General features: G+C 39.4%; 1 protein-coding gene across 2 annotated transcripts; it reads left to right on the top strand.

Annotated features, from left to right (window-relative positions):
• Positions 1-161: 161 nt before the first annotated feature.
• mms19 (MMS19 homolog, cytosolic iron-sulfur assembly component) lies at positions 162-14,613 on the top strand. Of its 2 annotated transcripts, none has more exons than XM_061811047.1 (31): positions 162-375; positions 779-827; positions 1,379-1,479; positions 2,501-2,586; positions 2,696-2,770; positions 4,135-4,204; positions 4,297-4,425; positions 4,526-4,587; positions 5,042-5,128; positions 5,205-5,279; positions 5,400-5,477; positions 5,612-5,750; positions 6,543-6,697; positions 6,775-6,853; positions 6,993-7,118; positions 7,191-7,272; positions 7,344-7,441; positions 8,649-8,801; positions 9,081-9,236; positions 9,333-9,432; positions 9,724-9,829; positions 9,956-10,027; positions 10,198-10,324; positions 10,388-10,494; positions 11,379-11,435; positions 11,786-11,972; positions 12,186-12,268; positions 12,379-12,543; positions 12,643-12,702; positions 13,512-13,612; positions 13,958-14,613. In XM_061811047.1, exons 1-31 carry the CDS (start codon positions 288-290, stop codon positions 13,986-13,988), a joined length of 3,084 nt encoding a protein of 1,027 aa, XP_061667031.1. In that variant the 5' UTR covers positions 162-287; the 3' UTR covers positions 13,989-14,613. The 2 variants fall into 2 exon arrangements, with proteins under 2 accessions (XP_061667031.1, XP_061667030.1); XM_061811046.1 differs by having other exon boundaries at positions 9,953-10,027.
• The last annotated feature ends 90 nt before the right edge of the window (positions 14,614-14,703 follow it).

Genomic DNA, 14,703 nt, shown 5'->3' with positions numbered 1-14,703 from the left:
AATTGAAATACATTTTCAAGCCCAGTAGTTTAATGATAATATAATAAATTCGTTTTTTAGATGAAGGCGTCTCAACAAAAATAATGAACATTTTCATTTTCAGCGTTGAGGAGGACCAAAATTCGTGTTCACTCAACGAATTCGACTAATACGTCAAACATGGGTGGCTGTCCATTCTATATTTCTTCTGTACGTCCTCTTTTTTTTTTTTTTACGTAAAATCAATATTTTGGCGTTGCGCCTCAACTTTTTGCGCATGCGCACTCCCAGTGTCGTGAACGGGCACGATGGCTGAAGAAAGTACCGTGCTGGTGTCACTGGTGGAGGAATTTGTCGCGGGATTGCAGGACAGTAAAGCCAAAGACGCTGCCGCAGGTGGATAAAATGTGTCAACTCTTACTCTCTGTTGAATACGTCCTGCTGCCGTTTCAATAAGTGCGTGCAAAGCAAGCAGGCTGGTGAACTAGCTAACTTAGCGCCTCAACATCCTGTTTGGTGTTTGAGCCGCATGACACATTTTCTCATCAACTGACTTCTGTTCCTGTTATACATATGTGTAATATTTATGTATTTAACCCTACCGTATTGAGCGTACTTTCATAGAACGTGGTCGTTACGTAGCGTGGCTAATGTTTACAGCATGTTGCTAGCTAGCATCTTGTCATCGAACGCTGCACTTTTGACCTGCATGCTTCATTGTGTGTACGTGTAATCATCGGCGATAATTTTTGATTATATATGTGCCGTAATGTACCCCTTTGTGTATGTGTGTGTTCAGGTCTAAAAAATGGAGAGTTTACTGTTCTGCAGCTAGTCGAAGCATTGGGGTGAGTTGTCAATACTTTCAGTAACATGCCAGGAGAACAATAGTATGACTACGATGGTATGTTATCCTTATTATTCTCTATTTTGAAGCAGCACAGTCAGTTAATGGTTAGCTTCCGGCTTACAGTTCAAATGTTTGAGTTGCCCCTTCTCCCCGTACTTGTGTGGGTTTTCTTTCTTTGTCCCAAATTCCCAAAACACGCACGTTGGTTTCATTGAAGACTAAATTTTCCATGTAGGTAGGGGTGTGGGTAAAATGTTTTGTCAATATGTGTTCTACCTGGCCATGGATGGGTTTCCAATTACGTCACCACAGTCAATAGACCAATCGGATAAATTAACCATAGAAAAAAAACTTCACGCTTCACCTATGACCTGTGTTCTCTGACCTCTATGACACACAAGATGGCATAATTGGAAACCTATCCATTGGATGACCACCTGTCCAAGTTTGTACCCCACCACTCACTCTAATTCTGCTTGGATAGTATACTGTATTTTTTATGGCCTTAAAAAAAACCTGGTTTCCTATATTCATTGCTATTTTCCTTAGAGTGAGTCTGACTAGTACTCAGCCTCAAACTCGAGCAAGAGGAGTCAAGCTGCTGTCCGAGGTGTTGCAAGAGTGCTATGGAGACCTCACCGAGAAAGAAGGTATTACTCTTCATTCCATGAGAATAGTTCAATTTGCTGAACAGGGGGTCCTCGCTTCTCACGGGTGCCGTTATCTGTACTGGCACTTGTTGTTGGAGTTTTTTATATGGTGATCAATGAAATAGTTTGCGCAGTGCCGTAAGAACGTGATGACACGGCAAAAGAAGACACATTCGGGTACTGCTATAGTTACCGTTTTTCATTGGATGATTTTTTTTCCATTAATCATCAGAAATGTTTGCTGGTGTCCACCCTGTCATTACGTGGTGACTGCGCCTCTAATCAAGAAGCCCACTTATTCTGTCAGTGACATCACGACTAGCATTTTATCTTTCATCAATGGCGGCTGAAACACTGAGTAGTTGCAGAATAAATATTTGCATTTACATTTCTTAAATTGCATCATATGATGTTTGGTTTGGTGTTGCTGCCAGAATGATACATTAATATATTTCATACCTCTCAGAAGTAGATTTTGTCACTTTGTATGGTCTACATTTATTGAGGACTGACAATAAAATTGTTCCACAACATAACATTAAACATGGCACAGTAATCTTGCTAAATAAATTTTCTTTCTATTTAACGTCCACCATGTACTCATTAAATGCTTACACAACCCAAAAAATGCAAACACATACTTTGGTGTTTGCATGTACATTGTCTGCTTGCAGTTAATTCATAAAAAAAAGTTTGGGAGCTTGACAAAAATGCATTTCTAACAGCATAACATCTACCTAATAAAGTCAATATGCAGTTCATTGGAAAACCAAAACTTTTTTCTGTCAATTGGGGAACTCTTGAAGGCACTTGATGGTGATATTACCGTAATTCTGTTGGTATTAAAATCATCTTTGACTTACTCTCCAAATGTGACCCAAATACATATACAATAACATACAGTACTGTATATCATTGCAGGATGCTTTGTGGGATACATTGTCCATATACACAAATTGTTGGAGACTGTTTTGTTCCATTTTTGTGTAAGCTAACCGTATCGGTATCTGTACCTTCTCAGTTGAAGTGCTCATAGCGTTCTATGAGAACCGTCTGAAAGACCATTACATCACCACACCTCCCGTCTTACAGGGACTCAGAACATTGGTGGGTATTGGGCAAGAACTACAAACTACTGCGTTATTTAGAAATGTCTGCTTAATATTTATGGTAACATTGAAGTATATAATTAACAGGTTGACTGTCTTTTTTCCAGACACAATGCCAAACGTTACCTCCTGGCTCAGCCGTTTCCATATTGAAGTCTTTGTTTCAGGATGTTCATGTTCAGGTGATTTATTTACTTTCAGACTGCAGTATTTTATCTAGCTGATCGAGTTTTCTGTTTTTTTTGTTTTTGTTGTTGTTGTTGTTGGAGGCAATCTGAACCAACTTTGAGACACACAGGGCTTGATTTACTCAAAGTTCCTTGATTGCCCACGCAAACAAATGAGCAAGGTGATCTAATAACCAGGTGCACCCAATCAAATGCGCAAAATTGATATTGTAGTTTGTTCTGCACTTTCTGCAATGCCAGTGTAGCATAGGCAAAATAAAAAGGGGCAGAGAGAACTTTTCCACTTGTGTAAACAGTTATGAAATCCCAGAAACAAATATTAGTGCAACATGGCATCTATTCATCTGTGGTATTTTGGAGCTTCTGAATGATGTAAGGGCTGTCTTGGAACCAGCCAACAAAAGGAGGCATGCCAGCCATATCACCTACGGTAAATCTCCTTTCAACGCTGTATTTTATTGCATATGAGTCATTTGATTTCAACGCATTGTGACAACTGTCAGGTGGTGGCCTTTCCCAGAGCATTAATCTTTGCCAAGTTTTAAATAATGTTACATCGGATACACCTAATTGCTACACACTTGTAGCTAGCAAAATAAAAGTGCATCTGAATTTATCAGACTAGTGTCGAAAGCTTTATATCGTTAAGTACTTCAAAAAGTGAAACTCATAGAGATGCACTACACAACCCAGAATGAAATATTACATAATTTTTTTAAATGTATGTGTTTATTGTATACGTTTGATTGTAGCTCACAACAAACAAAAATCTCAAATTCACCATCTCTAGAAAGTAGAATATTAGATAAAGAATTCAGAAACAGGCGGCACGGTGGAACAACTGGTAAAGCGTTCGTCTCACAGTTCTGAGGACATGGGTTCGATTCGGGCCCTGCTTGTGTGGAGTTTGCATGTTCTCCTCGTGCCTGCGTGGGTTTTCTCCGGGCACTCCGGTTTCCTCCCACATCCCCAAAACATGCAACATTAATTGGACACTCTAACTTGCCCCTAGGAGTGATTGTGAGTGTGGCTGTTGTTTGTCTCCATGTGCCCTGCGATTGGCTGGCAACCAGTTCAAGGTGTACCACGCCTCCTGCCTGTTGACGTCTGGGATAGCCACCAGCACTCCCGGGACCCTTGTGAGGATGAGGCACTAAGAAAATGGATTAAGAAACAATGAAAAATGATTTTTAGAATGGAATTTAGGCGGGAATTTGCACTCTGAAACATATGTTCCCAAGTGGTTAATGAATCTTCTTTATATAATATATGAAGACTGAAATAAATTGATTTTTCTACTATATTCTAATTTATTGAGAAGTAGTTGATAGCTTTTTACTCTGTGTATTTTTCACTAGTCACTGCTGTTGGCTGACAGAGCGTGTGTTTATAAGATGCTCATCAACATCATGGACACCAGAGAGGCTGGTAATATTAATAGTAAACAATAATAATGTTTGATAGTCAAGAGTTGTGTTCAGTGTGGTGAATGTGTTTAAGTCCCTCATTTTTATCGACAGAACTGAAGGGATTGGGAGCAGACTTCGTATTTGGTTTTGTCCAGTCGATGGACGGTGAGCGGGACCCTCGCAACCTCCTCTTAGCCTTCCAAATTGCCAGGAAGATTATCTACAGAGGTTACAATCTAGGTGAGACCAGTGTCGAACTTTTTTCTTTCTCGCAGACATTTCGACAAAAAGGTCTTCATCTGTTCAGCATCAAGCTAATTTCCTCCGTATGTTTTTGCAGGTAAATTTACAGAAGAGCTTTTTGAGGTGACGTCCTGCTATTTCCCCATTGACTTCACCCCAGTAAGTTCCTGTTTATTCAGCTGCTTTGGTGGGCAGTCGATGAAAGCAGACATAATTAGTGCTATTATCTAATAATAACAACACAGACAGCTCTCTGAGACCAGTTGAGTGAGTTCACACCTTTTTGTCTCAGTTGTGAGACAGTTCCACTTTTGGACTTTGTGTATAAAATTATAATTGTCATAACAATTATCTTCTATTTTTAAACTTCTTGAATATTCAAATTATTTTTTAAATAATTGTATTTGGGTTAACTTTTGACCTGCCCTGTTTAATTGAAGGGACATGTCTTTTAGCATGAATGCAGTACCAATGTTATATCATCAGTCTATGAAAAATCCATTTGGATCAAGAAAGCTAAAATAAAACGCTGAATGATGAATAATACATACATTTCCGTATCTTGCCCACCTCTTCCCGTCAACTTACCTCGATACCCACTACCACCTGTCAGCCCCCCAATGACCCTCATGGTATCACCAGAGAAGAATTGATCCAAGAACTGAGGTGTGTCCTCACAGGGACTCCTAAATTTGCTGAGGTATGTCTGCATTGTCTTCACATCCACGCTTTACTACATGGACGCCTGAGTAATTTTTATAATGTTATTTTTCCAGTTTCTGTTGCCCCTCATCATCGAGAAGCTCGACTCAGACGTTCAGAGTGCAAAGCTTGACTCTCTTCAGACACTGGTTAGAAATTGATCCCAAGAATATAACCAAAGTATTAGAATTAGTATTAGAGCTACTCAGAAGACTATTTTGACGACAGGGTTGTACTTTATTGTTCATCATATGTTGTCATGCTTTTAGGCTGCATGTGTGGCACTGTATGAACACAAGGACTTGGCAGAATTTCTTGAGGGATTGTGGGCGTCACTCCGCAGAGAGGTTTGTTATTGTATAGTGTACTGTATTGTGTTATTGTACAATTATGCTTCCCGTCTCATTGTGGTGGCTGTAAGTTATTTTTTGTTTCCGATCTCTTCTCCAAATATTTCTGTCGGGTTTTTTTTTCACTGGAGGTGTTCCAAACGTCAAGTGAAAAGATCGAGTTGGCGGGCCTCGCTGCTCTCACTGCCATCACTTCCTGCCTTTCTCGAAAGATTCTCAACTCAGATTGCGATGACGCCCTCAGCGCCTTCCTGGACATGGTTCTCAAAGGTGACTTGTTATCAATTATGCAATAATAATTTTTTGGCCTAGAACAACTTTTTATTTTTATTAATCTTTATTTTTTGTTTTGTTTTGTTGTTTTTCTATGAAATTATATAATTCAGAGCTCTTCGCTACAAAGAGAAAGCAGTTTGTTTACAAAACCACAGTCCATGCTGCCAAGTTAGTAACTTAGTTGCAATCTTAAGTAACCTTTTGGTGACTATTTTTAGAAAATGAAAATGGTGAGTTTAATTCCTTCTAAGGCAAAAGAAACATGGTTGGAATAGTTTTCCAAAAATTACCGGACACGGTGGCCATATATGTTTGATTTATCTACAGTTTAGAAGCTTTGCACCTAAGGGTGTGCTCACAAGCCACAAATATTTTGAAGAGGCTGTCTTGGCTTGCCTGAAAAGGAAAAAACGTGAGTGTGCTAGAATGGGTGTGTTGTTACTCTTGGCGAACAACCATTTGTTGATAGCGCTGTTTCAAAGCTTTTTTTTTTTTTTTAATATCAGGATAAATAAAGAAAATTCCATAAGATAGGGAAAATGCAAAACAGTTTTGAATAGTGTCATCTTCATTTTTTAAACTTAAAGAATTGATTACAAATCAGAAAAAGATTGTTGTGAGATTTTTTTTTTTTCAGCTTTTGTTTTAAGGTCCATCCATCCATCCATCCATTTTCCAAGCCACTTATCCTTAAAATCGAGGGAGTACTGGATAATTACAGTTTAAAGTTGGGAAACACAAGCTACAAACATTTGTTATTTTTATGAGAGTTTGACATTGTTCCAGATTGCAAACATCACTTGAGCGAGCCTGACCTGAAGTTAGTGTGGCCCAGCGCTAAACTACTCCAGGCTGCCTGCAGAGCCTCCTACAGGGCGAGTCACATAGTAACAGCAGCTGTTATGCCGGCGCTCATTGAACAGTACAATAGCAGAAACCAGGTGGGTGCTCCAATACAATGGTACTATTAGGTCTGTGTTTATTTACATCACCTCACCTTTTTGTTTTCTTTGACCAGTGTTCTCAGAGACGTACATTATTGGAGGTGATGCAGAGGTTTGTTCTGTCTGTAAAAGGCAGTGAGTCAGCAGAAAACGGTGAATGACAGTTTTCATTGGGGCATAAATTCTCATTTAAAATAATTTAATTGTATAATATATAACCATCAGGTTAAATAAGTATTAAACAGAGGTTTACAATACTATAACGTCTCCCTATATGTGTGTCATACTTTAGAGGAGCAAGTACTTTCAGGCATCTGTCCATCGTTGTGCTACGTCACCTTCGCAGCTCTGTCAGAGACTAACAGCAGCCTGCAGATCACAGCCACATCTGTGCTTAGCTCACTAGCAAAACAAACAGGTGAGCTTTAGTCAACTCTTGAATGGACATGTTTGATATGCATTCTCAAGTGAAACTTTGTGTTGATTTTAGGTTTGCTGTCAAGCTCTCAAATTGAGCTAGCTGTCGATCACTTGGCCCGACTGGTGCTGTCAGATGAAGGCGATGATGTCAGGTCAGCTTCCTTTTTTTTTTTTTTTAAACCTTTCAACTTACAAATGACGTGTTTTTTTTTCCCTCCACCAGTCTTGCTGTGGTGGGATGTGCTGGAGGCTTGGCAGAATTGCACCCAACTGTTTTCATCACTAATATGATCCCAAGAATAAAGAGAGTAATATTTTCTGGTAAGACATCAAGTCGTCTGGCTTTCATTATAAGACATTTCCAGACTGTGCCCATCTCTCACTGTGTCGCAAAGATTCTCATTCATCCTCTAATCACTTTCTATCGAAATGTAGTCATGTATTATGTGCTTAGTGCTTCCGCAATGTCAAATGAAGAAAATAGGACGTGCATGGAAGTATGTTGAAATAATACATCACGACTGATAAACAAGCTTGGTTTGTCGAGGAAGAGCTAAGTCTAGCCTGGGTCGTTAAGGAGTGTGCTGTATGTGCATGTACACGAACAAATAGAGTGCATTTTTTTCCTAAATCTAATCGTCTGTCAGCATTTGTTTTCTAAGGGTAATGTAGTATGAGTTTGAAATGACATTGTTTTGGGGATGGTAGTGTGTGGTATAGTTACAAGTTTTAAACTACAGAGTCCTCGGGTTAAACCGGTCTCGACCTAAGATGTTTCGACTTTACAACTCACGTCCCCCATCCGCCATTTTGTCTGGCTCATGCTTGTCCGTGTTTGTGCACTGGGAGTGTCTTCGAATTTTTTGCCCTCCTTTTTAGACATTATCGCCCCAAAGACGAAAGCTCTGTCTTTTAGCAGTGCTTCTGCAGCCAAAGGAAAATCCATTACCATGGAAACGAAGCTCAAGATCATAAAAATATTGGAGAAAGGAGAGACACAAACACCACCAAGGCTTCAGTCGGTCGACCATGGTGACAATTATTAAAGACAAAGCCCGTATTTTAGCGCATGTGAGGGGTTCCATTCCTATGTCGGATACAATGATCACAAAACAAGGTTCTTTGATACTTGTCGAGATGGAGAGGATTGAGGACCGGGTTCCTTCGCAATAGCTAAGCACAGCCTCCCCTTCTTCTCCATCCACCTCAGCAGTAATGCTAAGTACATCATCTTGTTTATTTCAATGTATTTGTTTTTTATACAAAGTATTTTGATATAAATTCTGACTTTAATGGTGGAATCCGAAATTCGAGTTAAGTCGCTACTGTAGGAATGGATCTCAGTTGTAGATCGAGGACTCCCTGTATTGACATTGGAAATTAAACCATTTTTAGGGGGCGTGTCAAGTACTTGCATCAGGGTTCGGTAGTATTTTGAAAAAGTGATCATTGTGACTAACAAGATGCACTCAGACACTACATATTTGTACTGCATTATTCATGGCTTTTTTATATATCCTCTGCTCAGAGTCTATGGAACAAGATGGAGATTCCACACAAGACACACAACCTGGAGTGCGTCAGCGCTGTTTGTCTATGCTAGCAGCGGTGTCCACCAAGCCCAGTGTTGCACAGGAGAGCACACCTGTACTCTTGGAAGTCCTCGGAGCAGCACATTCTGGTATACCATCATCCATATTCTTAATACATGGATCTGAAGTTGTAGAGTTCAGAACATGGGCCAATTTTCTGGAACAAATAAATGCACAAACTACATCTGTGTGGAATTTTACACAGGCAACTAAATATCGTGTGATAAAGATGCCAAGATATATTTAGCCCCCCCTTTTCTGATCCTCTCTGATTCATGTCCACAAAGCTAATCTATCTTCCAATCACTGCTTTTGTTTATGCTTTGGAACCAACTAGGAATGTTAAGAGCTAAATTGTCTTGTTACAGGCAAAGTCGGTTTCTCATTAGAGGACGCCGTGTTGGCGTGCCGCAGCCTAAAGAGGATAGCTGAGCTTGTTGAAGACACCGAAGACTCTGGACGATGCTTCCACGACATCATTATCCCACAGCTGCTGTCACTAGCACTGCAAGCAGCGCTTCAGGGTGTGCAAGCCCAAAATTATCTTCTTCACAGCGAGCTGATGCATATGAAATGTTGATTCTTTCCACTGTGTCACTGAAATTGTGCTTCCGTTTTAGTTGAAAATTCATCCACTCACCCCAGTCCTCTGGCGGCGGAGGTGTTTCTGTCCACTATGGTTGCTGTCATCAGTACAGCCTGCTCCAGGCTGCAGTCTGAGTTAGTTCAAACACTTGTTTCAAAATTACACTCACTGCACTAGGCATACATGAAATGCAATTTAAAATGGACACTGTATATTGTCAGAATGATCATGATAATTGATCAATTATAGTGACCACAATGGCCATCATTATTGATATTGTTGTGATGTTGATAAAAAGAAATATTAACACAAAATACATGCATTGGAATGACATAGATCTGTTGTAAATGTTTATTTCCTTTCATAGGGTTGCTCACAAAGTTTGCATGGTTCCCTGTTGTGGTGTCTTACCTTGTTATTTTTAGATTGGCAGGTCAGACGGCTGAAAGATTTGTGTCACTCTTCCTGGACGGGGATGTTTCCTTTTTGCCTGGCAACTCTTTTCCTTCACACATCAAGCTGCTTGCAAATGTATGCACATGACTTTGCGTTATAATAGTGGGAAATATCTGAATGTCTGTTGTAGAATGCCCTCTACAGTCATTGTTCAGCTTTGTAACAGCGCCTTGTGTCATTGTTTGTTCTTCCTTTAAGCAGCATGGGGGTTCGTGGAAGCAGTCTCAGATGGTTTGTCTACTGATGGGATGTGTTTGTTCGCTACCTCGCACTGTGAGTGTCATCGATTCCTTCCTATGATTATTTTAACTTGCAAAAAGAATGGATGTCTTTGTTACAAATGACAGGTGTACCTGTGTTAATGCAACTGGTTCTCAAACTTCTAATCAGTGAGGGTTTTCTTGTTTTTAACATTTGTTTCATAAACTTTTCTTTGTTTTTAGGTGATGGTACCACAAATTGAGCGCCTGCTTTTGGAGCTGGAAGAGATGAGTTGTACCTGCAGCCACCCGATGTCATACACCTCCGCTGCTAAGTGCTTTGCTGGCCTGGTCAACAAGATGCCTCAGGGTTAGTTTAGTTAGTTTTTGTTGGTGAACCTATGCTTCAGTTTAAAAATCATCTCCCCTTTAGGTGACTTTCTTGACAATGTACTTCAAAAAACAATGACCAGGATCTTGAGTGAGTTGGACTTAGCAGCTTCAAGTGTCCGCATGCAGGCGTACACGCTCATGATATGGGTAAGCCACTTCACACTTATCTTACATGTACTGTACAGTAGTACCTTGACTTACTAGTGCCCCGACCTACAAATTGTGAGCTGTTGCTTAGCCAATTTATCTGTTTATTTATGTATGTATTTATTTTGATTTGTGTTGTAAGCCAAAATTGTAATTACGGGGAAGCTTCAGATTTCCAGACGCTCAAGTCAAGTGACATGAAAAAACTTGCAAGGAGCGTGGTGAAAGACAAAGACGGTGAACTAGCTGTGTGGTAGATGGCCAATCAGAGCTGGCGTCAATGCTCCACATCACTCACGCCCTTTAAAGGGACACATCAACACTGGTTCTGGGTTAATTACACTTTATAAAACCAGTTTATTTCTTTACAGTCTATTCTGTTTTTTTTCCTTAGTTTTTTTTTTAATTTTACAGTACAGGGCTATTTTCCTTTATTAAAAACTACATTCATTTTTGATGGAGGCTAGAACAAATGAATAACCTTTCAATTCATTACAATGGAGAACATTGATTTGATTAGACTTGTTTTAATATTGATTCATCTCTTTTTTTTTTCCCAATGAATTGGATTTTACAATTTCAATTTTTACATTTCAAACTAAATAGCAATGGGAAAAAATGTTGATGTTTTCAAAAGAGCACAGTTTGAAGTTAAACGAGGTTTCCAAATAATTAATCAATTATAAAAATTGCTGTCAATTAATTTGGTAACCAAGTAGTTGTTGCATAATCGTTCCACCTCTAGTTTTGATGTACAAGTAAATTGAATTGTGTTCGATCAAGGAATTAATTAAACTCGTAAGTCACCTTCCCACTTGTAGTTTATGTTTAGATTTTTTGGAATTGACAGCTGTACATATTACTGGAGTAGCTTGTGTCTCCAGGTTGCCAAGGCTCTGCTTCTCCGCTACCACCCAACATGTACAACACTGACTGACAAGGTAAAGATGATTTTCGGAGCGTACACATTTTCAGGTCTTGTAAAACTCATCGTATTCAATTGTGCATCTCTATGGCTGGATTTACACTGCTTGGTTCAAGTGATGCAATACGGATATTCATCATGACATCGCCTTTACAAAATGTTTAATTTGTGCAACTGTTTTGATGTGTACCATTAGTGTAAACACAGCCATATCGGATAAGTATCACATGACTTAGTGAATTTCGTTTCTGAATTAGTAAATTAATGAATCGATCAAATCTATGAATAGACATAGAAGAAGTGTTACATCAAATATGAGCACTTGGATCTGCAAATCTAGTCAATGTATTTGTCATATTACTTGAGATGTTCTCACTGCTGGACGATGCCGATCTGGGTCCCACGGCGGCCGACGGCTTCTCACTGCTGATGAGCGACTCGACGGATGTCCTAAGCCGCGATTGCCATGCGGACGTGCGCATCATGTACCGCCAACGCTTCTTCAGCGAGAACTCGGCCAAGTTGGTGCAATGTTTCAATGCGGCTCCTCAAGGTGAACCTATCATAGTTTTATTACTAAAGGATGAATGGATTTTATTGATTATACTGAATTAGATTATCTGCAGTTGACTAGCAACCAGTGCAGGGCGTATCTCTTGCCCAACGTCCACAGGGATAGGGCGACATACTGTCATCAACCTAACGTGCTGCCCTTAAATATTATTTTTATTGCTTAATTTTTATGACTTGTTTGTCTCCCCTCCAGAGAAGAAACCTAACTATCTGAAGGCCCTGTCCAACATAGTCAACAAACTACCCAAACAGGTTCAAGTTACGGAACTACCTGCGGTAAGTCTAGAAAATACCCTCATTTTACGTACTTTGGCTTTTTTTACATTAGGGATTCAATTTGTTTATTTCTTTTTTAATTATTTTTTTATTTACACCCATGCATTCAGCTGCTGTCACTGCTGCTGGAGGCCCTGACTTATCCAGACCAAGGCGTCCAGCTGTCCACCCTCTCCTGTCTGGAACCCGTTATCGCTGACCCACCCCCGGTGCTCATCCAACAGCTAGAGGCTCTGGTTGGCAGACTCCTGCCCCTCATGTCCTCTCCCACGATGGTGAGTCAACACCTCTTTCCTGGGAGCATCAAGCTAATCTCAAATGTATAGCAAAAACAACCACAAGAGCGAGCTTAGTAAATGTGTGGCATCTTCCAGAACGTGAAGATCGCATCACTGCGGTGCATCTATGCCCTTTCCCGCTTCCCTGAACATGAGGTACGTTCGACTTAGAATTAACTATGATTGCTAGAGTAAGAATTTGCACTGCTGTCTGTGTTATTCATATGATCCACACAAGCAAACTAAGGACAAGTGTACAGTACCGGACTACTTTCCAGGGATAGAAGCCAAAGACAACTTCTGCAAAATGGTTTATAATTACCTATAGATGCCACAAGATAGTGGTAAATCAATAGTTTTATCTAAATTAATCTCCTCAACTCAGGACTGATCTGGGCAGAAATGTAGCAAATAGGTGAGTTTTTCTAAAAAAAATCCACATATAAGTGAATCGTGAATAGTCACGGAACACTGATCTAATGTCAGGAATGGAATTGAGCACTCCTCTACAGGTGCATCTCACAATATTCAAATATATATAATTTCAGTTGTTCCATTTTAAATTCATATGCATTCACTACACACAGTGAAATATTTTATTCTGTTTTAATGACTTTCTTACAGCTAACAAAAACCCCAAATCACAAGAAATTAGGTAGAACTTGGCCTTCTAAAGTTTTTTTTTTTTTTCCTTTGTGTTCAATGAAACTGAATAATTAGTTTCACTTATTGAATAGAACTAGTAAAAGGATGTTATGACAATATTGTCATATATTGAGATGCACCTCTATGTGTACAATATTGTTTTTCGCCAGTGAACTTTGTTTTCTATCATGGAGCCAATGCCAATGGCTCTTCGTGCTCCACTTCTGAACTTCTCACTTCTCTTTTAGTCTGAAACTACCAGGCACAGATCTGTCCAAACATGTCATGGCGAAAAGCTAACCATCAGTTGTAACCTGTAGGTGTTGCCATTTCGGGCCCGAGTGCTGCGTGCCTTGGCCACACCTCTGGACGACAAGAAGAGGCTGGTGAGGAGGGAGGCGGTTCAGGCACGAGGAGAGTGGTGAGATTCCACTTCATTTTGTCCATTTATAGTCTTAGTCACTTGCAAGCTTTAGTAATGTTCAAATTTGGAATGTTTCGATCGGGCTCCATGGGAATATACAGTGGCAAAATATTTATCCATCCATTTTCTTAGCCGCTTATCCTTGCGAAGGTCACGGGAATGCTGGAGTCAGTCCCAGCTGTCTATATTAATCCAATTAATTATCATTAATTCCTGTGGAATGTTTCTAAGTTGTCCTATTGAAAAAATTACCCAACCCATCCTAAACATTGTGAAGTGGCTACCAGTTACTGTTTTGTTTGTGCAGTTGCCCCAATAACAGTTTGTCCCGTTTCCATTCAGGTTCCTCTTGGGAAGTCCTGGAGGAAGGTGATTTTTATTTTTTACTTTATTTATTTTTTGTTAGAAATCACGACCCAACACGTTCCAAGAATTTTTACTGTGGGTCTTTTTGCCTTCCTATTGAAGTACAGTTCATTGTTACTTCTCCTGTCTTCATAAGCGCACAAATAAGACATTTGGGTCATCATCATCATGGTTTAACATTTGTATTTGTAACTCTTTTGTTCAATGTGTTCTCTGAGGAATGTTATATACAGTTGTCTCCATCAAGTGAGCAGGGCCTTAAAGTATTATTTAATATTTTTATCTTTACGATATGTAGTCTATACCAGAGAGGACAGCATTTGAAGTGGATTGTATCTGTAGTTAATAGTAATGTTGGACACATTATTAAATATGAGCTACACAAAGTATATACTCATGGCCCAAAAGCCAAGTGAACAATACTTACTTCCATTTTTATAGCCTTAGTGTCCATTATTGCTGTGACATTTTTGTATTTTTACAGTTCAATGTGAGTTCTGTATCAAATGTTGTACACAAGTTTAGAAAACAATATATCGTAGCCATGTTTGGTTGACTTTGAGCCTCATTAATGCCAAGGAAATTAATATAAAATGCTTTACAAAATGATTAAATGATTATTTGACAATGTATGGAAAGCATTTTTTTTATGAGAAAATCAATATCCAATACAGTAGTAGCAAGAGTTTTGAGTTATTAAAATTACAGCAATTCAAATATGA

Source organism: Syngnathoides biaculeatus, chromosome 22 (assembly GCF_019802595.1).
Source record: "Syngnathoides biaculeatus isolate LvHL_M chromosome 22, ASM1980259v1, whole genome shotgun sequence".
Taxonomy (NCBI): domain Eukaryota; kingdom Metazoa; phylum Chordata; class Actinopteri; order Syngnathiformes; family Syngnathidae; genus Syngnathoides; species Syngnathoides biaculeatus.
The sequence above is the reverse complement of the archived record's forward strand: the minus strand, read 5'-3'. Positions and strand labels throughout refer to the sequence as shown.